Source organism: Tenebrio molitor, chromosome 7 (genome assembly GCF_963966145.1).
Source record: "Tenebrio molitor chromosome 7, icTenMoli1.1, whole genome shotgun sequence".
In the NCBI taxonomy this organism is placed as follows: domain Eukaryota; kingdom Metazoa; phylum Arthropoda; class Insecta; order Coleoptera; family Tenebrionidae; genus Tenebrio; species Tenebrio molitor.
The window spans coordinates 18755873-18783011 of record NC_091052.1 but is presented as its reverse complement, the minus strand read 5'-3'; the positions used below and the strand labels follow the sequence as shown (position 1 = coordinate 18783011).

Genomic DNA, 27139 nt, shown 5'->3' with positions numbered 1-27139 from the left:
ATATCGTGAGGAAATTCCTTAACATTGACACAGAACATAATACACAACAAAGTCAAAATGCGGAGGAGAGACGCCGGTAATTATGTTGATAAGCACTGCACTATTACTTGATAGTATTATCCGTAATAGTGTATGTACTCCGGCAAAATTGCTGTGCCGCCGGGTGGAGGTGGGATAGTCGAAAATAATTGATTTTTTTGTCGGAATCATTTTTTCCATATTTTTTTAAACATTTAAACATCCTCGACAAGGTAGTAAGTAGTTTGCACGCCATTTTTGGGACAGCCTGTATAAGTAACAACATAGGTATAACCGTGTATAACGCCACCTTCTCACCGTGACTACAAATTTTACAATCGCTGGCTGGACTAAACTAAAATGGCGGGTAAAGTGCCGTTAGAAAATGGTGGCAAAAATAGACGCCCGTGAGTCAGACGATGGCTACGAATTTGCGAATCTAACTAATTGCCTGAAAATTGCATTTTCCGGAAGAGACTTAGGGGATAAGGTAAATTGTTCACTTTAACTACTTCTGGAATTTTCGCGTTTTTTCTGGCCAGACACCCTCAGGGCGTCCTCCTAGATCGTTTCCCACCATTCAAACCTTGTGCAAATGAATTTTCCTTACCCTTTAGTTATACCGGGTGTATTATGAAAAACCTTTGGTGCTATAACTTCCTTATTTTGTATCCGATTTTAACAAATGATACGTCAAATAAAATCGTTTTAGAAACACTATAGTCCGACATACTATGATTTTTATTTAACATTATATTTTTTGACAGACCGCAGCTAACTTTGTTTTTTTAAGATGCACTGTATTTTTTTTTCTTTTTTCTGATAGACGTTTATCTTCTGAATACACAAACATTAAAATAAAAAATCAAAAATTTGTTTTTAATAAAAAAAATTGAATTTCCAAAAATCAAGTAACCATAACTTTACTATAGCAAATGTTTGAAATTACCTCCATTCTCTCTAAGGCACATTCGACACCTTCCACTGACGCCCATTGCGGCGTTTAATAAAAATTCTGGTGGTATTTGTTCACATACTGCTACGATTCTTTTTATTAAATCATCTCTGTTATCGGCCGGAGTCAAACAGACATTGGGCAGTGTGAATAAAAATTAAATCTTTACTTTTAGTATTTAGTCTTAGCTTTAGCTTTTGCTACGTAGTTTAAGCTTTTGCTAAAAGCATTTGCTTAAAATGATGTAAATAACCTTTTACTTTTACTTACTAGCAAAAACTGGAAAATTTAAGCATTTACTTAAATTATTTTTCCGTTGACCGCTTGTTAATTTCAATATTAATGAATTCTTTTGTCTAAATTATAGTGTATTAATGGACCTCATTAATACACTATTTTTGCGATTTTAACGTTTTGATTAAATTTTGATGTATAAACAACCTCGAACATGCATTGTTTGCACTTACCAACACTGCAGCAGGTAGTGCAGCAGGGTTTTCTATATTTTATAGCTCCATAACTGCACAATTACAAATTCACTTTTTCAAAAACCGACATTTTTGGTTATAATTCGCATGTCATATTTTTCAAAGGTAACTAGGTTTCCGTAGCAACCGTGATTTTTACGTGAAATTGAATGTGAATGGAGTTGACGTCTTTTGACACTCTTTGTGGAAAAGTGAATAGAAAGTGTTGAAAAATTTAAAAATGGCCTATCCTGAGGACAAAAAAAGAATGAAGGTATTTATAAGGTCTCATCTTTATGGAAAAAGATGAAATTGGTTTTGATTTGGCTTTAATTTCAAAATTTGTCACCAAAAAAAAAAGTTTGCGGTAAACGAAAAATTTTTGTAATGAACTCTTTTGTTAATGGGCGATTAATAATCTCAACTATTAAAGCCACTCACTCGCTACACTCGTTCGTGCTTTAAACAGTTTCGATTATTAATCGCCTTCATTAACAAACTAGTTTATTAAATAACTATTTCCGTTAACCGCTTGTTAATTTCAATATTAATGAATTATTTTGTCTAAAATATAGTGTATTAATGAACCTCATTCATACACTATTTTTCATTAATCAACGATTTTTGCGATTTTGACGTTTTGATGATATTTTGATGTACAGTGTTCTGTCAATAAATGTCATCAATCGAATTGACAATTGTTACAATTTACTAAATTGTGATTTACTATAGCTGTGATTTGCTTTTGTTAGCTTCTTTTTAATTTCAATCTCAACTTTGCATTCATATCATCCCTTCGCAATAAATCACATTTGGAATTTGGATATATATTTTGAGGTTAGGTTTTCTTTTTTTTGTAGAGCGGCATTTCGTATTTTTAGAAGGGTAATGCAAAGGTAACTAGATGTAAATCATTTTATTCCACACTGTATAAACAACCTCGAACATGGATTGTTTGCACTTACCAACACTGCAGCAGGTAGTGCAGCAGGGTTTTCTATATTTTATAGCTCCATAACTGCACAATTACGAATTCACTTTTTCAAAAGCCGACCTTTTTGGTTATACCGTGTGAGCAACAAGTACTGATTGAGTTGGCAATAAATTCTGGTAATTTTTGGTAACTTTTATGTCATGTTCCAACGAGAAAACCATTTTATTAATAAAAGATTACAAAAACCAAGACGTTTAAATTTGAAATGTATACCAGCTGTCAATAATGTCAATAAAACAAACCGAAATAGGTACAATTCAGAGTATTGAAAATTTTATGTAAATTTTTTTTTTGCCAACTCAAACAGTTATTGTTGCTCACCCTGTACATATGTCATATTTTTCAAAGGTAACTAGGTTTTCTTAGCAACCGTGATTTTTACGTGAAATTGAATGTGAATGGAGTTGACGTCTTCTGACACTCTTTGTGGAAAAGTGAATAGAAAGTATTGAAAAATTTAAAAATGGCCTGCCCTGAGGACAAAAAAAGGATGAAGGTATTTTATAAGGTCTCATCGAAAAAGATAAAATTGGTTTTAATTTGGCTTTAATTTTAAATTTTGTCATATATAATACAATAAGTGGTCTAATTTTTTCCGACAAAATTTGTCATTTAAGACATGAGTAGCTTTTGCAACGAAAATTACACGAGTCGACGAAGGAGACGAGTGTAATTTTCCAAAAGCAAAAGCTACGAATGTCTTAAATGACAAATTTTGCAGAAAAAATTAGACCACGAATTGTATTCGACTTGACAATCCACCGAGAAAATTTGTATCGAGTTAACCTAATAAATTTTACGTTTCATTTTGACATAAATTTTTTCGCTGAAAAACCACTAGTTGTTTTTTCACTCAGCTGGTTGTTTTTTCACTCTACTCGGTGTTTTTTCACTATAAATCAATTTGATTGGTCCAAATTTGAAAAATGCTGCAATTTGATTGGTTAAAAATTTTCGAGTTGTATTGTCACAAAAAAAAAGTTTGCGGTCAACGAAAAATGTTTGTAATCAACCCGTTTGTTAATGGGCAATTAATAATCTCAACTATTAAAGGCACTCACTCGCTCTTCTTTTCCGATTCCTATTTGAAATCCTGGGTCACTAAGAAACCTTAAAAATATTTGCATTTGTTTCTTTGTACTCAAAGCACCTCCTCTAGTCTCGTTGTTCTGCCCGAGAAAGTGCTCATCTAACCAAGTTACATTTTCCTCCCTAAAGCGATACAAATTGTGGTAATCTTCACTTCGACTTGTAATTCGTTCAGGATACTATTTCTGCGACCTTAGATTCATGAAAGTTGCCATATTATGCGAGAGAACAAGCACTACTAAATTTTTAAGTAAGGGAGAACTCAGGCTTAGAAATATTTAAGCTATTACTTAATATATCGAGTATTTACTTATTTTATTCACACAGTTTTGAGCAAATGCTGGAAAATTTAGTTTATACTTAAAGTATAAAGTTTTACTTTTTACATTTAGCAAAGGCTTAATTTTTATTCTACCCAAACCTAGCTTTTACTTAATAATTGTAAGTAGAAGCTTTTGCTTCATTTTTATTCACACTGCCCATTGTCTTGAAACTCCATAGCTGTCTTAGTCACTTTGTAAAATTATAATGCACTTTTATTACTGTTTAATGTGACTGCTTGATTTTAAAAAAATACATCATTTTTTAATTTCTTCTTTTTGTTTCTATGCATGAGCATTATTTAAAATAAAAATCTCTATAAAACTGAGCAAAAAAAGTTAATAGTGCCATTTGAAAAAAAAAAGTTGACTATCATTTGTCAAAAACAGAATTCAAGAACAAATACTGGATGAATTCAAATTGTAGCCCATTTAAAACGATTTTGTTTGACATATCATTTATTAAAATCGGATAAAAAATAAGGAAGTTATAGCACCAAAGGTTTTTCATAATACACCCGGTACTAAGGCATTGGCGCGACCTTGAAACACAACAAGAGAAAAAAAAAAGGCATTTGCACAAGGTTTGAATGGTGGGAAACGAACTAGGGGATAAGACTTAAAATTAACTGGGTGCTTCTCGAGAGAAACAAAATAATATCTACAACATACCCTCTACCACACAGTCCGGGCACGCGAAAACAACAACGAACGCGGGTTAATTTACCCTGTGTGGATTGAAACGTCTAATTCTTTAAGGGTACACAAAATATCTACCCTTGACGGTAGTGGGATTAATTCACTGTTCAGATCACGGTTTAAAAAAAAAGGGATCACTCTCCACACGGTGGGTTCTTTTAAGGCGACCTTACACCATGGCAACAATTGACCGGCAACATTACTAAAAAATGTTGCAGGTAACATGTTGCCAATTGTTGCCTTGGTGTAAGGCCGCCTTTAGGCCGAATTTAGAAAACTCCAAACATAACTGAGAAACTAAGCACCCTTACAACCCACTCGCGCGAGGACCGCTTCACCCCCCGCTCTTCTTCCGCTCTCCCCAGGCTTGCCAACCCCGTCCTTCAGTTCCCAGCTTATCCGGTAGTATTTTTGTTTTTGGCGCGCTATTGTGGCGGTACCGGGATTTTAAATTTAAACTGTGTTACAGCGTCAATGGTGAATTCGACGTCTTAGTTGTTTTGCTTGTGATTTTCTTCAGTTTTTCTGTATTCTAATTACTTTTCATCTTACAACAGTCATATATTCAAACTGTTCTCTAAAATGATTTTTGAGCAGGGTAACGCCAGACGTTAGATTTTTTGCAATGGTCAGTAAGAATTATTGATTTCTAGATGTATCGCCAATAGAGCATGTGTAAGATAGCATCGGCCAAATTCTTCAGTGATTGCCTGAGCCAACTTCGGTCATGTGTATAGCAAGTAATAGGGCTCAGGTCACCTGTTACTCAAATGCTGCGCTATTACCAGAGTGTCGAGACCCACATGGATATTTTTTGTTGTAGCATATCACAAATCAAAAAATTCTTCTCCATCTCCTCGTGAACCAGGGCAATCCTACTCAGACGAGTGCTCGGTAGTTGTTGTAGCTTGAGTGTTGGAATGCTCTGTGTGTAATGGTTGTTCTGTTGTAATTGTGTTTTGTGTATCATTTTCTTTTTGGCAGGGCTTCTAATTGGGCGTCTAACCTGTTAGCCGTCAACAATAATAATAATAATACGTAGGTAACATTTTTGATAAACACTCGAATCTGTTGCGAAGTTTCTTTGGCAGCGGAATATTTGTTGCAATTTTGGCCTTTTCTATTATTTCAGGCGGCGCATATATTTCATCCTCGCTTTCCCATAATATTAGTCTACAACACTATCTGAATTATCCGATATAGTTTCAGCAAATTTTCAGGTAAAATTTTCCCGAAATGGTGAATGATCGCGATTTGTAATTTTTAGTATCCTGAACTTTTACTAAGATAAAAGAGTCCAAATCTTTGACATCTCCCGTTGTCAAATTGGTGATTTTATTGCATCGAAAGCGGTCACACTTGCTGACAAGTGGTCATACCTAACCTACAATAATAATTTATACTCGTAAATTCTTCCTCTAGTGAACTCAGAAATGTTACCTATGTAGCCAGATACTTTTCATCAGGAGCATCCTGTGGTCGGATGAGATCTATATTGAGTTTTTCGCGATCTGAATACATTTTGGAGCCTTCGCTGTGCATTTCGCTTTCGGACACACTTTAGATATTCGCCAAATACAACAATAGCTATTTATGCACCAAGGGCGTTACAACAATGATTACGCCCGGAGAACGATGAATCCAGCTCGAGGGCTTTAGCCCGAGAGATGGATATCGTTCGATGGGCGTAATCATTCGGTGACGCCGTGGTGCATACAAGATTTTATTTTTCACTATACGTGTTCTTAAAAAAAAAATCGGCATCTTTGCAATTATGAATTGATGAGGGCGTTATGAATTCATTACGCCCGCTTATTTTTATTACGCCCGCTTATTCTTATTACGCCCTATTTTATTCTCCGGTTGTTATGGACATGTATTTCGTATCCTAGGAGTTATCATGCAATTATACTAAAGTGAAAAATAAACATTATTAAAAGGTAAACAGCAAACGATTACAACTTACAACTGTTTACCTATTAACACTGAAGGGCAATTTTGCGCTATTTTTGACATTCATGCACGCGCCCACAAGTCTCAGAACGGGCGACTCGTCTTTAACCACAGTCAAATCTGTAAATTATTCGATAATAATTTCATTATTTCGATATTTTAGACGCTTTATCTTAATGGGTATAGTTTAATTATTAAATATTTCGTGTAATTGATAAATAAATCGTGACAAATACGTCTATTATTGTATTCAATTTGGAGTCGTTTATGGCTATCTTTTAAACCACTCGTAGTTTAATAGATCTCTAAGAAAATTTTGATCAATATTTCAGTGTATTATTGATATTTACACCAAAAAACTTCCAATATTAATGTTCAAACTCTACTTTTTAACATATGTATGTTGCAGATGTAGTTGCATCCGTTACCTTGAATTACCAATTAATAGAAAATTCCCTAGAATTTGAAAATTTAATTTTTTTTATTTAAAAATTAAAACAAGGGTACAAATTCTAAAAAATAACATAAAAAACTCGTTTCATAAGGGCATTGGCTTGTTCTTTAATATACTACATCAGACCATAAAGATGTATGCAAAAAATAAACAAACTGATTTTTTCCGGATGTTAGGTATATTTTTATAGGAGCAATGCAAATGCTTTTTGTAATTTTAAGTTCAAAATAATTATGCAACACTTTAGAATTAATACCTCAATACATAAAGTTCATGTTAAATTACACAGGCCTGCAAAACTAAACTTTTTAAACGATGTTTTGATTTTGATAACTGATTTTGTATAACATTGGAGCCCTGATAACAAAAATACAATTCATTTTTTTGTATCACGTCAGGTTTTTTCACAATTAACAAAAAAAAAAAAGCAATTTATTTAGGAAAATAAGATGTTTATAATAATTCTTGGTTAATAATCTAACTAATTTTTTTTATTCCTTATGAGAATGGCATCTTTAACGCTTTGTGAGGAAACTTCTTTTAATTGATTCCCTGCTGTATATTTTTTTTGGGTACATCGCGCTGTAACATCCAGCAAAAGTCTACCATCATTGATACGCTCCATCTTCCTTGATATCACCTCTCCATTTGTTTTATATCTTGGTCAAGACGTTCCCCTTGTTCCTCGCTGACAGCACCAAGATTTTTAGGAAAAAGATTTAAGTGCGAAAAGAGGAAATTCACTTTCAAACTCATATTACATCCCAAGATGTGAAAATTTTTAAACATGATTCTTACAATATTTTCGTAGTCTTCATCTTTATGATTTCCAAGCAATTTTTCTATGACGTTCTTAAATGCCGTCCAGGCATTCCTTTCAACAACATAGAATTTTGAAAATCATTACCTTTGTACAAAGATCTTATTTGAGGTCCTAACATCTTTTCATTTGGCATTGGAGAGATCTGGTAACTTTGTACATTAATACTTGAAACATTGTTCATTTTTATCAGGAGGCTTTACAAATTGCTTCTTCAAACAAAGTTTGATATGCATTGGTGGTACCTAATACTACTTTTTTACGATACAACTAAATTATTTTTTATTATTGCTTCCCGGTACAAGTCTAGTTCTTAAAGGCCACTTCTTTTGAGTCCAATGCTTGTCTCGTGTCCGGCAGTCCCACTCGCAAATAAAACAAGGAAATTGCGAATATCCATAGTGTTGTCCGATATTACAATATCGAAATTTTGAAATAATTCATTCATTCTAGGTGAACATTTCAATTTTAAGAAAAAACGATTTGTGACAAAACTAGACGTGATAGCGCAAAACCAAAATCATTTTCGTAATCAGGAGGTCGAAATTGTTCAAAAAGTGTCAATTTTATGGAAACATCGAAATCAGTGCAGGCTTGTGTTATTGAAGCCCTTCTTCCTCCTATTGAAAATTTTCTTAAACTTTCAGCCCAATAGCGCTGTTTCGGAGTTCTTACTGTTTATTATTGGATCATAAGATTTTCATTGAAATGTTTGCAAATCGATCGTAACGCTTTTCAGAGACATTACTTTTCCCTGTACATGTACACAAATTTAATAGTTGTAACCTCACTCCATTTAGTTATCCTAAAAAAGCACGTTTTAACAATAAATAATATAATCCCAATGCAACAGACACTCCAACGATACAATAAAACCGTCACGAAATTTCGGTTTTAGTGACTTATACGAGTTATTGGCACCTTGCCAATAATAAGCCTCAAAGACCTTAAATTAAAACTAAGTATCTGAAATTTTGTACACTGTATGTAGAACATTTACTTAACTCGATTAGGAATTTGATTACTGTCTCATAAAGTTATGAAGGTTGCGAGGGCGCAATTTAAATAAAATTTTCATTACCTTATAATCGCCATTGAAACTATTGGACGACGTTATCTAATTAGAGTTGTTTCGTGTTCAATAAAACCTTTGATGTAAAATTAATGCGATTAAAGAGAGCGTTTGCTTCTGATGTTCAAAAAGTAAAAGGAAATATAAAATGCGAGTAAATAATGTTGCTTAGCCCAGTATTGTGCCTCCACTAAACATGGAAAACAGTATTAAAAAAAGTTTTGCCTTGAATATAATAGTTTTGAAAATTGTTGGTGTATACCCGCCCAACAAATATACAAATTTATTCAGATTGTTTTCATATATGTTATACACTTTTGTCATACTGCCAACAATCGTGTTTGGTTTTATTCAATTGTTTTGCAACATTAATTTCCTCTACAACGATTTGGCAGGCGTTTCTGTGTTATTTCTTTCCCCAAAGTTTTGGTTGATTGTTAGAAAGGGACATAAAATTAAAAAGTGTATTCATTACTTTGACAATGAATTTGTGACAACTATGAATGATGGACATGACGAAATTATCGACAAATGTGTTAAAATTTGTCGAAGAAATTCTCTTGTTTTCTTTGTTTCGTTGTGCATATGTGCGGCAGCTTGGTTTATTAAATTGTTTCTTCGTGAAGACATTTCAGAGTTACCACTTGACGTGTGGAATCCGTTTAAAGTAAACGATAGATCAATAGCTTATTACAGTCTTTATGTCAGCTTAGCGTTAGGTACCTATATTTCATTCTCTTTTTATGTATTTGCTAAAACAAATTTTCAGGAGTTTTTTACCTAGCATTCATTTGTGCAACAATTGATCCTCTAATTGCTGGTTTAATACATCATAGTACGACTCAACTTCGGGTTCTCAAGAGAAATTTGCAGTATCTTGATGAATACGTGGAAAATAAAATCGTCAAAATTAATTTCAACTGCACGCCATACATCAAATCCAGGTTTATCTACGATAGAATTAAGGAATGTGTATTGCATTATGATTTAATTCTAAAGTAATTTTTCTTACATTAAATTTACGTTACTTAACGTTATATTTTATTTTTAGTTACACCGTGGATTTAGAAAGCTGCTTTTCAGGAGTTATATTTAGCCAATTCATGGATAGTATTACTGTAATTGGAGTGTGTTGTTTGCAGATTAGTCAAGTTAGTCAATTAGTTAAGTTCTATTAATTTGTGACAAATAGTATGCTTACTTTTTAGGTCAAAACGTATAACGTTGATTTCTATATATTGATTAATAATCTAGCTGCCATACTCTTTCAGGTGTACTTCTACTGTTATTATGGAACACTCCTTATCGAAGAAGTTTGTTTTGAAATATGTATAATAAAAACGATGATGCACTCATTAAGGCCTTTTTTGTAGCATAATGGTTTGACAAGTGCAATTTACATGAGCAAGTGGTACGACTACACTCCACAATCTAAAAAAGCTCTCTTGATTTTAATGGAACGTTGTAAAAGACCTGTAAATGTCACTGCTGGAAAAGTGCTCAAGTTATCTTTAGAAACATTTATTTTGGTAAAACATTTTAAAAATTAATGTGGTGTTATCTAGTAATTTTTAAATTGCAGATATTGAAAAGATCGTATTCTTTACTTGCAGTTTTAAAATCTTAATAAAAAAGGTAATAATGTTTCAACTGTTTATAGTAAATAGGTACAGTAATGTTTTAACGTTATATTATAAAGAAAAATTTCAATAATTGTATGAAATGTAGTTTGCAGCTTATTGCAGTTTGTTTTGTCTTGTTATGAATAATATAAAAATAATGTAAAACGTGATGAAATATGTAAATTTATTTTAGCCCACTTCTCTTTATGTTATGTGTACCTACACACGGACTTCTTATTTCACCGTAACAGAAACTAAAGTAATCTTAAAAATATTCTTTGTTTCAACAGTTTGAAAATGTACAACCTATCAACTTGTTTCTTAGTGGTAAATGAACTTTAGATAAAATTGAATAAGCAACAACATAATTTACAAATAAACTGCTCGAAAAAAGTTAGGGATACTGATATTATAATTTATAACGTATCCCAAGGAAAAGTAAAAGTTTGACATAAGTCAAAACTCATTACATGTGTAAAAACGTTTATTAAAAAACCATTTCAATAATTCTTTTTAAGAAACCTTACTGATGCATGTTGATAAAGTTAACTTAAATATTTAGCAATATCCCTAACTTTTTTCGAGTAGTTTATATCTGGCAAAGGCGATCTTGAACTTCCGTAACATCTGTGCCACCTCTTTTTTCAAATACATATTATTAACAAACGATTAAACTTTAATCATAAGTGCTAAAATCATATCTAATGTTAATTATTTAGGCAACCAGAAGATTAGAACCAAATTATCATTTCTTCTTTCACAGTTTATAAAACAAATAGGTACTTGTACATTTTCCACCCGCAGTATTCAATGTATTTAAAATCTTTGACATTCAAATTAACTGACCTACCTTTTTATCAATTAGTATTCCTCAATAAATGTCTTCATCTGTGATTTGTATTTATGTTTAAGTAACAATTGAAAATTAATACTATAAACAAAAAACATTTTTTTCTGCTCAAGTATTGTACTCTATTTTTGGATTATTTTGTATTTTGTAGGTTATTTGAAAAAAATTCCTTGTTTGTTATGAAAGATATTAACTCTTTCGTCAATAATTTTAATTTAAGTGCAACGATTTGGAAGGTACGAATTTTCGAAGGGACCTCTGCAATTCGAAATTCTGATAAAAAAAACGCCACAGTTCAGAAACGATGGCAGATAAGGAAAAAGGACCTCTATAGATTTGATTCATAACTTAACATAGAATCTAAAAATAAAATCAAACTATTTATTTTTATAACATTGGGACCTCCTGTATACAACGTGTCTCAGAAATAAATTTTAACTGATAATAAAACTCGTTAATAGCAACAATATATTTATAGCTATTAAGACAACAAGACGATTTAAAAATCGAGATCGTAGTTTAAATCAAAGCGACCGCAGGGAGCGAGGATTTAATAGATCGAGATTTTTAAACTATAAAACACGCGTTGTCTTCAAGATTTTTTTCTAACACTAACATCTTATCAGAAATTTTCATAAATTTAGAAATTATTCGAGGCGCGTCACAATACACAAAATGCGGAGGTTGCCGTGGGTACTATATGGTACTATGGTAATAATATCAACAAATTTGGAAAAATCCAATTTTCATCCTTGAAATGTGCCAAAACGTTCCAGAAGAAATAAGAAAAAAGGGGCAATTTGTTACCAATGAAGCTAAAAGGGCATACGAAAAGGTGTATGTTTCGTTTCAAGGCCGGAACAATAAAAAAAGCATCACGGAGGTAACGGAAGATGTCATTTTGGCTTTTCTTGATATGGGGTAAGTGTGTAGAACTTCATTAAAAGTTAATTCACACTACGGCAAGAATCATTTGAAGAAAATGTAAAGATTGCCAGTTTTCGATGGCCGGGCACTTACATTAGATGAAACAGCAGAAGTTAAAGAAGAAGATGTTAGGAACAAGAGCACGAAGCTAATGTGGCAGTTCCAATTCAATAATTGGACTTGTAATGATTTGAATACATTACTTTTTCCGCCAAATATTTGAACCTGCGCAAAACGGTAACAAATGTGGTCGTGATCGTCATCGAAGCGGAGGAGCCCTACGTTGTGTCTTTCTTTTGGCGGAAAAAGGTTCGGAATGCAAACGATGAGGGTTCCAGTTGGAAGAGTGCCGCAAATAAAACACACATGTGAGGGACGCAAAATACCTTTTATTAAAAATGCCTGTAATAACTTTGATGAAAAAGAAATTGAAACGAATACATAGGACAGAAATTAAGTTTAACGAAGATAAACGACAAGATGAATACAACAATATTTAAAATAACAGCAAAACGGGCACATGACAGGCAAAATGACAGTTAAAGCTTGCAAAACAGGTAAACAAATTATAAGGCAGTTATTACAGACAGGGACGGATGAAAAACCCTCTTCAAAAACCGTATTCCAGGTATTACTCATATTTCACAATTAGATTACTGACAAAAACAATGGTTATTTGAAACTACGCGGTCAAGGTACGCCAACGGGAGCTTAGAGCTGGAGGTAACAAACTCTCGGCCGCGAGGGGACTCAGAAGAATAATCTGAATCGGCTTGAGACCAGCGACGTTTCTAGATACTCGGGTTAATAATGAACGTCAGGCTATTTCACCGACCAAGAAAGAGTGACAGAGCGCCTCGGGGTTGTACGATGAGCTTCCCAAGCCGCTTCGAGCAGAGCTTGCTCCGCCTTCCCCAACCAACCGTTTACCGACAAGAACCTAAGATCTCTAGAACCGCGACGGAGGTTTCACGTCAGCATCCCAGAGCCGCATCGAGAAGGGCTTAGGTCCGCCTCCGCTAACGGCCGTAACTTAACCGTGGCCTCCCCAGAAATTTACTAGACAACCCCACGACTTCCTGATTGAAACCTAACTCCCATAGTGGCGCACTTACAACATTTTACTTTAACTCTTCCGAAATCTAGCGGTGCTTAACAACAACATAAAGAAAACCCGAGTTTAATTCAATCGAACAACGCGTAACATTAAACGATGCGAAAATTCAACAAAACAAAGCGCAACATTAAACAATGATCAAATAAACAAAACAAAACGCAACATTAAACAAGGGTAACATAAGCAAAAGCAAACCGCAACATTAAATAATGAGGAAATAGAAGAGAACAAAACGTGAAGCTAAATAACGATAAAATAGAACCACCTTAAATGGCACAAATATCAGTAAACAACATAAATCACGAATACAATAATCGCTGGTAATGTTAAACAAAAACAAAATGGCAGGTCGAGTGCCGTTAGAAAATGTTAGTGAAGAAAAAAAACAAAATGGACGCACGCGGTTCGGACGACGGCTCCGAATTTTTGAAATTACCAGATTGTTAAAAAAAATGAACCTCTCGGAAGAAAGATAACGCTTAAAATTAACGAATGGGCGCTCCTTAAAGCAACAGCATGCAACAAAATGAAATCTACAACATACCCTCACCACGTGGTCCTGGTCCCAAAAACAAAATACAAAAAAAAGGCAACGAAAGGGGGATAAATTACCCAGGTGAATTAAAAAAACGCCGGATTCTTCACGGGGACACAAAATATCTGCTCGGAACGGTAGTGTAATCGGTTCAGATGTAACTTACAGATTTTTGGAATATTGGATCGCTCTTCGCAAGGTCTGTTCGTTTCGAAAAACCAAACAAAAGTGACCTACCCCCCCTTCAACCACCCGCGCGAGAGAGCTTCAACCCCCGCTATATTTCCGCTCGCAGTTCCTAGTCTAGCCGCTAGTACCTTCACATTTGGCGCGCTGTTGTGGCGGTACCGGAAATTTAAATTTTAAACTGAGTCACTACAGACTTTTCACTTTTGTGATAATTACTGCAAAAATGATGAATAAAATGTTCTTTGAATAATATGTGTGAGCGTATTTTATGACTCTATAAGATACGTTGCTATTGACGACGTGTCTTATAGAGAAAATCGTATTTTATGGGAAACATAAGGTGTGAGCTCAAGTGCAGCATGGAAATAGTATAAGATATTAGTGTTAGAAAATAGCTACTAAGACAACAAGTGTTTTATATATATATATTTTGCTTGATAAATGAATGGAAGTAAGTCTGTACTGAAAGGTAAAATAATATTGTCAATTATGTATTATAATATAAGTAAGTTAAAAAATGCCACATCAGGGTTATCAAATTTGTTCGTGTAACACGAATTGCTAACGCAATATGAACCACGACTCATCTTGCTTATGAACGGCCTGGACACCGTTATTTTGGTAAACACCACAGAACATTTGTAAACAAACACAAACACGTGAAACACACGAGGCTGATCTGACAAGTAACACTTGCTGTCGATAATAATAATACCCTACAATTTCTGCTGATCTTTTTTAGTGCACATTTGAGTCGATAGATCACGCTACGATCTCTTTGGTCGCTGCGTTTTTTATCTTTATCTTCCTAGTCTTTGTCCGTGAAGTTTTGTCCAGTGGCGTATCACTTGCGTTTAGAAATGGGGGCATACGTTTTTATTTGAATGATATCGCTTTTATCAATACTAACCTCGCTCAAATAAAGAAATAAAAATTATTTAGTTCTAAAAAGAAATGATTTTAATGCAATAGAAAACAACCCTGAAATCACGAAACAACGAAACGAACACTGGCAAAGCAGATCACAAATGAACGTACGACTCTGACGCCGCATGGCCGATAAGCGGTTTTACCTTCCAACCCTAGAAATCAAAAAATGGACTTGTGATTTATCATAAGTCACAGATCTTAAAAATTTTGTAAGCTAAAGTTTTATGAAAAAAAATCGTAGGTGGTAGATACAACGTCGTATTTAACTCGCGAATAATGCCTATAATCCGCTCTGGTGATTAAAAAACTCGCCTGCGGCTCGTTTTTTAACTTTTACCCTCGTGGATTATGATAAGCATTATTAGCTCGTCAAATAATATACTATTAAGCGATTTTGAACCTTTAAGTGTCTCGTCGAACAAAAAAACCTTGTAAGTAACCTCTTTTAAGGCGGTTGGAGGAAAACAGTTTTTTTTCCATAGTTGCTTCAAAAAATTGATATTTACACATTTTTCGCACATTTTCATTTACACTGTTAAGAATGAAACTATAGAAACCATATAAAAAAGTGCGTGAAATGCGATTTCACACAATTAAGTGTTTCTGTTTTTCACTTCACGTACCTACTGTTTTTTATTAGTTACCTAGCAACAAAATAGCAGCATTTACAACTTCCGAAATTTCCGGATTGTCATCGTCGCTTAAGGGTGGGGTTAAAACCACAACAGATGAAGGCAAGGTTCTTTTTTTATTTGTAAGATACGTCTTTCCTCTAGGGCTCCATACTTTTCTTTTTTAGATTTCGTTATAAATAACAATTAAATAAATTGCAATTTGAGGACTATCCAGGAAGCTGTAACACTAAAACCTAATTCGAAATTACAAAAAAAAGTATGGGGCCTTCGGAAATTGAATTTTAAAGTGTTTGGTGCCATCACCGTGCTTCCAAAAAAATCACAGATCTTATTATACAGGGTCTCTATAAATGATTGTCTGTCAAGCCAGCCTTGGAAAAAAAATTACTGTTCCGCTTTTTTGAAACTGATGCCAAATTCTAGTTCGTTTTCACGGTCACTTGACACTTCTGACATTAATGACGTATTGTTCGCGCTTGTCAGTCGAGTTTTCATTCCTTATATTCGTTTTAATCACAGTTAATAAACACCAAAAATCTGTGTTTTTCAATAAAAATTGCAAGTACGTCCGCTTTTAGAGGTAAACAGACTGGCAAAATTTGTGAGGTTATGTTTTAATGTTTTATGTTCTATTTTAGCTTTATTTTCTTTACAATGGTTTATTCTGTTGAACAGAACATGTTCATTGTTGTTTTTTACTTTCGAAGTGGAAGGTTTATAAATGGGGAATTATCTGTTTGCAAAAATGAATTGTGAACAGATTTTTAACAATCGGAACAATTAACAAGGGTAAATCATCAGGACGACCACCAGTATCTGAAGAAATAGTCGAGTATTTGAAAGAAATGGTGGAAAAGACTCCACAGATGTCTGTAGCCCGTTTATCTCAACAATCTGGTGTACCACGAAGCACTTGTCACAAAATCATTAAAAATAGGCAACAACTGCATCCTTATAAAATAATGTACAAAAATTCCAACCTGCAGATTATCAAAGTTGTGTTTAATATTGTAATCGGTTTCAAAATTACCTCAATTTCAGAATTTGGAGTGCTGAGAATCTGCACCAATTTGTAGGGCGGCAGCGGAGTTCCTCCCGGCGGCGGCGGTCAGAAATTTTTAGGTCTTGTAGCAGGTAGTGAACGGTAAGGGATTAGCACTGGTGATAAGAATGATCCGGTAATTAGGAATTACATTGCCTTTCCTAAAATATTAAATTAAATATTTCTTTATAAGAAGACATACTTCTTGTGACCAATGATTAAAACCATCTCTTTTTTGGTGGGATGCAGGGGTAAATCTCACTTATAAATAGGCCCATTTCAAAGTAAAATTTGTAGTTTAATTATTTCTTTAAAAGCGTCACCATGGAAACTGAGTGAAAAAAGCAAACTTGTAGTGAATGGTGCAAAATTTCGTCAAGCCAGAAAGTTATGTAAAAAGTGATAACCGTATACGTTGGAGATGTAAAACCCTATGGCCAGTCTTAAAAAACTCACTGTATACTCATATCATATACTCGTACATAAATAGAGTACAATTTGTAAATTCCGTATGTCATTTTAATTTACCCTTGTAAATAAAATTGTTTCTCCCTCTCATCAGTGTATTTATTGCCAATTTAAAGCAAAATACTCGTCATTATAATCTAGTCCGGCTACCACCCGTCGACTACATATCGCAGTAATCCCCGATAACCTCGGGAGGACCTCGTCCGTTAAAAAGGGTTATGCAGGTAAAGAAGTAACCACCGGGAGGAACTCGGATACGCCCATTTGTAGAGACTCCTTTACATGTTTTGAAAATTGGCGTGTGGAACTGTGGATAGCAGTGTTGCTGTACCCTTAACCAAGAAATACTGCAAAATATTTTTGAAAATAAATGAAGAATTGTCAAGTGTTTAGAAGTTAATGGGGGACATTTTCATTTCAATCTACTTTATAAAAAAATACCAATTTGTTATCGTTATTTAGTGTTATAATTTGTCATGAAAAACACTCTTATTTATATTGGAAGAAAAAATGGGAGTTAATACCGTATTCGACATTTCAGTCTAGGTCATATTTATCACTAGCACAAATCAAGAAATGTGAAAGCAGACAAAAAGGCAGTATTGTATAGTGGCATACAAGGACAAGATGTTCTCAATATTTATTAATTATCTGTTTGGATTTGTTCTCATACCAATTCTTGTACACTGTGTGGTGGCACGATGGGGGCAATAATTGTTCCCCTGTTGGTGTTGATTTGAAATAATAAATACATTAATGTTAGCAGGAGCAAAACACAATTGAAACTTGTCTCTGGTTAAAAGCCAACAACCTAACCTGAAAATGTGACATTCATTATTTGCCGAACAAAGCGGCACATTCAAAATTTGAAAAGTTTCCATGGCCGGTTGGACCCGACAATCATTTATAGAGACCCTGTACATAAACATACGTACGTACGATTTTACCACTAAATTCACATTTGAACGTTTATTTGGGAAACGAAAATATCTAAAAGCTTAGTAATGAGATTTGCTGATTAACTACACTTCTGGCAGGTACTTACGCATTTCAGGTAAAAGTAGGCCAACTGAAAAGCCGTTTATTCATTTCAAATATTTCAAATAATGTAACCCAAACTACACGAATTCTGAAATTTTCATGAGGTAAACCCTACCCTTAAACTGCTGCTCATATAGTGGAAGAGTACCGAAAAATAAAACACACATGTGAGGGACGCAATAGTTAATTATTGTATCACAAGGCCAGAAACTGCACGTTTGCGAGCATGAGTACGGTTTGGAGTACGAGTCGATAGACGAGTATTGTAATTGTGATACACAAAATTTTTCATGCCTTATGCCGCCGGCCGTTATCGACGGTTTTGTATGATTCAAAATCCGCCGGGAACGTAAAATTCCCGGCCTAGTACTTACAAAAGTGACCTTGACTAAAAATTCGCTAGAGAATGGGCACGCAGCATTGAATATAGCCCACGGACTCCGTTTCGGCTCAGGGACGCGAGGGTCGCGGGTTCGATTCCGCTTGTGAAACAAACTTTTTACTTTTTAAAAATGACTTAAATTTGTCGGCATCAAAAATTTTGTGGATTACACGTCCAGAAAATGTTTTGCGAGTGCTCGTGTTGCTTCGCCTCGGCTAAACCGCCTCGGCTACGCAATATCACTCACACTCGCAAAATATCATTTTCTCGACTTGTGATCCAAATAACTATTTACTGAAAAATGTCTGTAATAACTTTGATTTCCTGCGAACAAATGAAAACAATCTAAAATAACGGAAATTAAGTTTAATGAATTAAAGTAAATTAACTAGCTGAGGCCATTGCAAAGCCAACAACAATATTAATGGGGCAGCACTTAAAAACGGGTAAAAGTTAAAGTTTGCAAAAACAAGTAACCAAAACTGTGCAACAAAAAAATGTTTAAGTTGATTTTTTTATGTTTTTGGTTTCTTTTGGTTAAAACAAGTATATCCCTAGAAGATTTTGTCATAGTTACTGGCCAATCATATATTTTTTATTTTTTCAACATGCAAAAATCTACGTTTTTCGCACATTTTAGGCATTTGTAATTTATACTTTTAATAAATATTTCAACTATGTATTTGGTTTTTTAGTAATTTTAATTCATATTTCATCGACCTTTTAAACCAGTATCTCGAGCTGGTCTCTAGAACGCTTTTTATGGCAATTTGAATAGTGCGCTGCATCAGAAAAAACTCTGGAAAAAACACAACCTACCTGACGGTCTCGACCAAAAACTCATTCTCATGCGCCAACAAAACAATCATCTTTCTCACGAAATACACACTATTTTTTCTACAACCGCATTTTAAAATTTTTGCATTTTTTTATTTTTGTAAAATTTTTCTTGGATGCTAAAATATGTAGTTATGTAGCACAAAAAACGACTCATTATGATTTCTTTAATAAATGATCTTGAAATTATATTTGTGCTTATTTTTCTTTATTATAGTTAAATTGGGATATTTTCAATGATCGGGAGTGCTATGGTCACCATGGCAACCGAATTGTTTTGTTTAAATAAATAATTAGAAAATTTGCGTTTTTCCACGGTGTGTTTTTGTCGGTTGATTTACGTGTTAAAAGATTTAATGTGACGATGCGAGATACTAATTTAAAATGCTGTTCAAATTTTGGCAATTTTTTATAACGTAAATTTTTTTCTGGAAAATTACTTTTATTTTTTTTTTCATTAAAATTTTATTTGCTGTGTTTAATGTTTTGTTTGTCAGATATTCTTTGACAAAGAATAACTTAAATAACACTAATAATGAGAAGTTGTTTTACAAAAATTTGATAGATAATAAAACTCAAACTAATAATGGTACACCAAATATAAACGAAATTAAAGAATTCTGGTCAAACATATGGTCAAATGAAGTTTGTAGCATAAATCACGGATGTAGTACCAAAGCGCCCCGTACTACCCCTTTCGAAGCGCTACCGTCGCCAGCGAGGATCAACTCGCTGGGCCCCTACCATCATTACCAGCTGCGCGCCGTCGAAGCGTGCCGGACGATCCCCAGTCAGGCTATAAAAGGGATGCGCGCATGGACAATCATTCATTATAGAGATGGGAACATCGAAATGAAAATATTCGATGTTGTGATTATTCGATTATCGTTAAAGAAAGTATCGATATTCGATACATCGTAATGAAACATCGATGAATGTATTCAATATTTAATAAAAAAATACAAAGTATATAAAACAATTAAAGATCCCATTCTTCAAGGTCCAGTGAATTTAAGAATGTCATTTTGTTTAGAGTATCTGGTTTTAGTCTGGATCGTTTTTCATTCAAAATGTCCCCTGTTTTCGAAAATAAACGCTCTGCTGGAACTGATGTAGCAACGAGCTGTAAATATTCCGTAGCTACACTATGTAGGTGAGGATAAGATATCTTAAGAATCTTCCAAGCTTCAAAAGGGTTCTGGTTTAATGGATGAATAGAGCTGTTAAAGTAGTGTGTTATTTCTGAACTGATTATCATATCTATATCATCTTTTTCTGTTTTATTCGTTTGTGTACTGAAATCATGCACTAATGAATTGTGATAACCCCAAATATTTTCTGTACAATCTTCTTCATTTTCTGTTTCCAATTGTTTATCCGTTATGTTAACTTGTTCTTGAAATTCAGATATCCCAATTGCTCTTTCTTTTACCATTTTCTTAATTGAATTCACAGCGTGACCCACCGCAAGATAATCTTCGAAATGTATTTTTTTAAATCTTGGATCTAGTAAAGTGGCGATAGCCAATTTGTCTACTTTTTCTGTTAATCCAAACCTTCTTGCTATTTGTGCCAGCAAAGATTCTTTAAATTTTGCTACATTTGCTTCTTGAGGTATAATTTTTTCAATTGCCTTTTTCATGCAGTGGACCAATGGAATAATTTTACTTACAGTGACATGCTTTTCAGCACAAACTTCCTTCGTACATACTTCTAAGGGTTTCAGCAATAACTTGAGTTCTTTTAAAATGACCGTTTCAGCTCCATTTAACATTACAGGTGCTTTTGGATCATTTAGTAAAATTTCTCCAACATATTTATGTAACTTCAGAAATCGTTCCACCATATAAAATGTAGAGTTCCACCTCGTTGGAACCTGTTGCTTTAACTTCAAAAAGTTAGACTCACTCGTACCATCTCGGAGTTGTAATTGGCGCAGCAAATCTGTGGCAGATACTGATTGCTTAAACCAGGTGACTATAGTTTTCACTCTTGATGTAAGATTTGCTATTTCTGGGGCACCTTTAAAGGAATTTTCAGCAACAAGGTTAAGAGTGTGAGCGAAACAGGGCAAATGTTTAGCTTCTGAAAATGTTTCATGAACTGCTTTAACTACATTCGCCCCATTGTCTGTAACAACTCCCATTATACTTGTTTTTTGTAAGCCCAATTCTTCTAAACAATTTTCCAACTTTTTTGATATATATCCTGATGTATGTCTTTCTTCCAACGGATATGCACCTGCAGTAACACTTTTCATTTCTGTATCCTGTAAATAATGAAGTGTTACCCCTAAATAACTCTTTGTTTGGTGTGGTTCTGTCCAGATATCAGTGGTCATATTAAATACTTGAATGTTTTGTAATTTGTCTTTTAAACATTGTCTCAAAACGTCATATTTACTATTTAAAAATTTTGAAAATGTCTTCCGACATGGCACTTTATATAGAGGAGCAGTTTTATGCATCAAATACTTAAAGCCTGTGCTTTCTACCAAGGACATTGGTAAATTTTCCTTGCATAACATGAACAATATTGCATTTTTAATTTCAATTTCCTTTTCACCTCCTCTTTTAAAGGACATGATGTCTTTAAAACTTTTTACAATAGATGAACTTTTGAAGCTTGAGGAACTCTTTGGAGTTTCTGTCCAGGTACTTAATTGACCAGAAGATCCAATCGTCAACGTCGAGGCCAAACTGCAATCTTCACCTTCACTTCTTACAACTGATGGAGGGGTTGATTGAGTTGATGTTGACTGTTCACTTGAAACAGGAGATTGAACATGGGGCAATGCTGGAACAATTTCTGGTTCTCGTTCTACTTCCAAATGATGCTTATGAACTCGCTCAACATGACAGAGTAAATTGCTTGTATTACCGGAGGTTTTTAGCTTTTTTCCACAAAATTTGCAAACAGCAAACCCGTTATCTTGTTTGTGGAAATATTTCCAGGCAGAACTACGTCTCGGTCTCGGCATTTTTATAATAATCTGAAAAAATGAAAATTATATGCTACATTTTTATTTTGTATTGGGTAATTGTTCACTTTAACTACTTCTGGAATTTTCGTGTTTTTTCTGGCTAGACAGCCTCAGGGCGTCCTCCTAGATCGTTTCCCACCATTCAAACCTTGTGCAAATGAATTTTCCTTACCCTTTAGTTATACTAAGACATTGGCGCGACCTTGAAACACAACAAGAGAGAAAAAAAGGGTATTTGCACAAGGTTTGAATGGAAGGAAACGATCTAGGAGGACGCCCTGAAGGTGTCTAGCCAGAAAAAACGGGAAAATTCCAGAAGTAGTTAAAGTGAACAATTACCTTGTATTGTTACATTATTTGCTCTATTTAATAACCAACTACCGAGCGATCATTTAAAAAATAAATCGAGTTTGCTTTGGAGGCTATGCTATAGCATGGGTTGCCATAGGTAACACGCAGACTCGATTTATTTTTTAATTGATCGCACCGTATTTACTACACTACTACTAATTCACATAATCAATTTTAAACTTACTTGAAACCAGGGTTATGAATATGATGTGTAATTGTGCAAAACAAAAATGCAGCAAGACACGAGCCAACACCCAACACATAAAATACGATGCGTGATGGAACTGGATGGAACAAGAACAAACTTGCTGAAAACGCACATTGCCAATACCAACCTTCAAAACTAAAATTCGCTCATTACTCAGTCAACATCGAAATATTGAACATCGATTTTTAGAGATACATCGAATTAAGAAAACATCGATAAAAAAAATCGATGTTACAACAGAAAATCGAATGATTTTGCAACATCGATGTTTTAGTCCCATCTCTAATTCATTATATTCATTATTATCGTAGCCAACGTTAAATAACTAGCCGTGCTGAGAAAAAGGCAACATCGCAATCGTTCAGACTGGCGGACCGGGTGAACCGCCGAACATCGAACGCCTAACAAACATAAAGGCGCGTTTTTACACGTTCTCAATAAATTGACATTGTTTATTAGATGATTATTAGTACATATTACAACAATTCCCATCTTACCCCCATGGAGGATGATATCTAATTTTACACTGCGGCTCGTAACAAAATCAGAACGGGGAGCAAACTTTTTTTTACAGACAGAATAGATATTTATAACAAAGGTGCTGTGCTTTCTACTTTTCCTCATCACCGTAGAGGTAGAGTGTAAGATGCGTTTTTTTACTGTGGTTTCCCTAGTAGTCCTAATCTACAATAAGAAAAATTCTTCGTAACAAGTAACTAAATAACTTGTGGAGATAATTCTTCTCCTTTAATAAAAACTTTTTTCTACTTCCTTCTCTAAAGTGTCACATTTTGCACTGACAAATAGTGTACAAAACGTCACTTTAAAAACGATTGTTCATTAGTCACAACTTGGTGTCCATTCGGGCGTTTTCGGAATATTAAACACGCTACACGCTCGAAGTTTCTTTAAACACGGCTTGAATTTTTTAGACATATTTAGCTCTAGATCAAGTTGTTATTTTGACGTTTATCAGTTTCGCATCCGGCGTGAAAGAAAACGTCATTGCAGTGGAATAATTCGTTGTATTTTTCAAATATGGACCTGAAGCCACCAACAGTTTGTATCCTGAGAAATATATACACTCACCGGCACAAAATTCGATCCATGAGCATTATTTGAATTAACTTTTTTAATTAAGTTTTATTTTATTTATCATATTTTATTATTGGTTAATTGATGAGTTTAGAAGGATTGTAAGTCAATTTTAACGTAATTAAACCAAAACTCACATTTTATTTATCTAATAACAAAAATAATACAAAACCTCTTAAAAATTTAACACGAAATGTAATAAACTAAAAACTCATTAATCGTGTATTGCCTCCTCTAGCTTGAATTAGAGCTTCCATTCGTCTTGGCATTCCTTCAAAAAGGTCCTGAATGACAGTTTGGTCTATTTCTTGGCATTCTTGAATGACTGCTGCACTTACGTCTCTCAAGTTTGCAGGAGCGGGAGTTCGGTTTTTAACTCGTCTTCCGACCATGTCCCAAACATGTTCGATTGGATTAAGATCGGTACTTCTTGCAGGCCTAATCATATGGTGGATTTCAACTGTGTCCAAATACTCATTTACGATTTGAGCAATGTGTGTACGGGCATTATCGTGCTTTAGAATGGAGTCATTAGCAATAAATGGGGCTAAGGGCACAACATGTGGTTCCAGGATGTCCCTAATGTACCTGTTTGCTGTCATTGCCCCTCCATTTACCACCACTAATTCGGTGTGAGCTTCCATACTAATGCCACCCCATACCATGATTGAACCACCACCAAAACTGATCCCTGGCACAAAATTGCACTGAGCAACCCTTTCGCCAGTGCCACGCCATACTCTTTGACGGCCATCTGGAGATCTGAGGCAAAATCTTGACTCGTCAGTGAAAAGAATTCGACCCCATTCTTCAATTCCCCAGTTTCGATGTTCGTGAGCAATGAGAAGCCTCACTACTCGATGTTCCCTGGTCAACAGTAGGCAATGTGCGAGTGTTCTTGCACTTAAACCGTGTTCCTCTAACCTTTTTCTTACGGTTTGTTCACTTACTGCAACACCCCGTACCTCCCTCAGTTCGTTCCGTGCTCTAACTGCAGTAGTGTCCCTGTTTCTCAGGATTGTTAAAGTAAGAAAGTGATCATCATGGGCAGTTGTAGACCTTTTTCTTCCTGACCCAACTCTTCTGGTACAGCCTTTGGTTTCTGGAAATCGTTTAACAGCTCTTTGGATACTACATCTTGAAACACCAAGAACGCCAGCCACGTAATACTTCGACTGTCCATCTTGAATTAAAGCAATAGCTCCGGCAGTATCGGATGGAGTTAAACCCATATTTTAGTTTTACGAATACTAATTTACTTGTTTTCAACACAGTCGTGAACAGTGCTATACAAAGAGTGGAAAAAAATACGAAAGAACAATATGTAGAAAATCCTCAAAAACTGTTAAAATTCATTCAGACTTGGAATATAAAAATGTTTTGCTTGTCTTAAATGAAAAAGTAACTAAACACTGTTTACACTTGCTATATCAAATATACAACGTACATTTGATATGATGTGCTCATAAAAAAAAGATTTGATAAAAATATTGGATGGATCGAATTTTATGCCGGTGAGTGTATATTCCTATTTGGTACTATGGCAGCCACAAAATTTTGGCCGTCACTTTCTTGACATTCAAGAAAAGTGTAAATAAACCTTTAGGAATCGTAACCCTACTTTCGATTCTTGTCATTTTGACAATCAATTTAAACTGTTTGAAGTTCAGATATTCCAAAAATCCGACATGAATAAACAAAATTAGAGCAATCGTACATAGATAACCTGAGGTAAACGTTCTGTGCAGTAGAAATGAGAAAATAATTTTGAGTTTTGAAATTTACCACCCAAAAAATAACGTTCATAATCAAGACGGTAATCATGATGACAATAAAGTACGGATTACAATTTTTTTTTTTTGAATTGACAGTCAATGACGGCCAAATTTTTTTGGCCGGCATAGTACGTTCATTTAGTTTGTATGTTTAAATTAACGTTTAATAAAAAAGTTGCTTGTTTCGTTTGTGTGTTCCATTTGTTAATTTGGTCGTAGAAAAAGTATAGTATTCAACTCGTTTATAAACTTCTCTAGACACTTGTTTATTAAACACTCGCTTCGCTACGCTTCGCTCGTGCCTAACTTAAAACGCGTGTCTAAAGTGCCGTTTATAAATCTTGTTGCATAATATACTATTACTAGACATTCATTAATATAAATTTTTGTCTCAATATTTAAAGAATTATTAAAATTCAATGTAAAAAAATATATACTTACTTACCAAATTCAACAATTTTATGTTCTCAACCAATCAAATTAGTTTCGATTGAAAATGTTGTTATTAAATCGTTAAAATTGTTTATTACTCGTATATCTGCTTTCATAAAATTCTCTACTTCATCGTTTTGCCTTTTGGAAATTGTTTCACGCCTAAACTCTGGATCAGTTCTCTCTTTAATTGCTGGCTTTGATAGATAAGACGCTAAATTTGGAATCACGCTAGGAACAGCCGCATCTTTTAGTCTGGGGCTTTTTAAAAGCAATTGTTTACAGTTTCCATCAGGTTGCAAATGTTTATCATATAAAATCATATCATCAGAACTAAAATGTAATTGACAGACCACACTTTAAGCTGAAGTTTTTTCAAGGGATTGCTTTTAACTATTCTTGTTTGGGCTCTACATTTTTAGGAAATTTGAAAACACTTACAACGCGATTGTTTTGTGCATTTCTTAAAGACGAGTCGTAATTACTGTTACAGCCTGTTACACAACACCTACTAGGCATGTTTGAATAATATTTAAATTTTAAATACCTGTTAGAAGTTAGAACCAACGATATTTCGTTTAACACACAAAAGTTAGGTTAGGTTTGTCTCGGTTTAACTTCCACCAAGTTGACGGCTTTAATTCCTGAAGAAAATGCCACAATTTATTTCACAAACTCTATACTAAATTCCCTTCAACTTTTAAACAACTTGGTAGCTTAAAATTTTGGAAATAAACACAGTTTTCTGAAGTTAAAACGTTAAGATCACTGTATACACAAATGCAAATCTGCACAAACTGACTCGGTCCTAGGTCTGCGGGCATTGTTGCCAAATTTACTTGAGCACGGCTAGTTCATTTAACGTTGGCTACGTTATTA

General features: G+C 34.3%; 1 protein-coding gene across 1 annotated transcript; it reads right to left on the bottom strand.

Moving 5' to 3' along the window:
- Positions 1-20395: 20395 nt before the first annotated feature.
- On the bottom strand, positions 20396-22396 carry LOC138135099 (E3 SUMO-protein ligase ZBED1-like). The gene has a single exon (XM_069053747.1). The coding sequence runs from the start codon at positions 22394-22396 to the stop codon at positions 20396-20398; it is 2001 nt and encodes a 666-aa protein (XP_068909848.1).
- Between the last annotated feature and the right edge of the window lie 4743 nt (positions 22397-27139).

Excerpts from the sequence above, each read along its gene's own strand:
- LOC138135099 (XM_069053747.1), bottom strand. The coding sequence starts at position 22,396 with ATGCCGAGACCGAGACGTAGTTCTGCCTGGAAATATTTCCACAAACAA.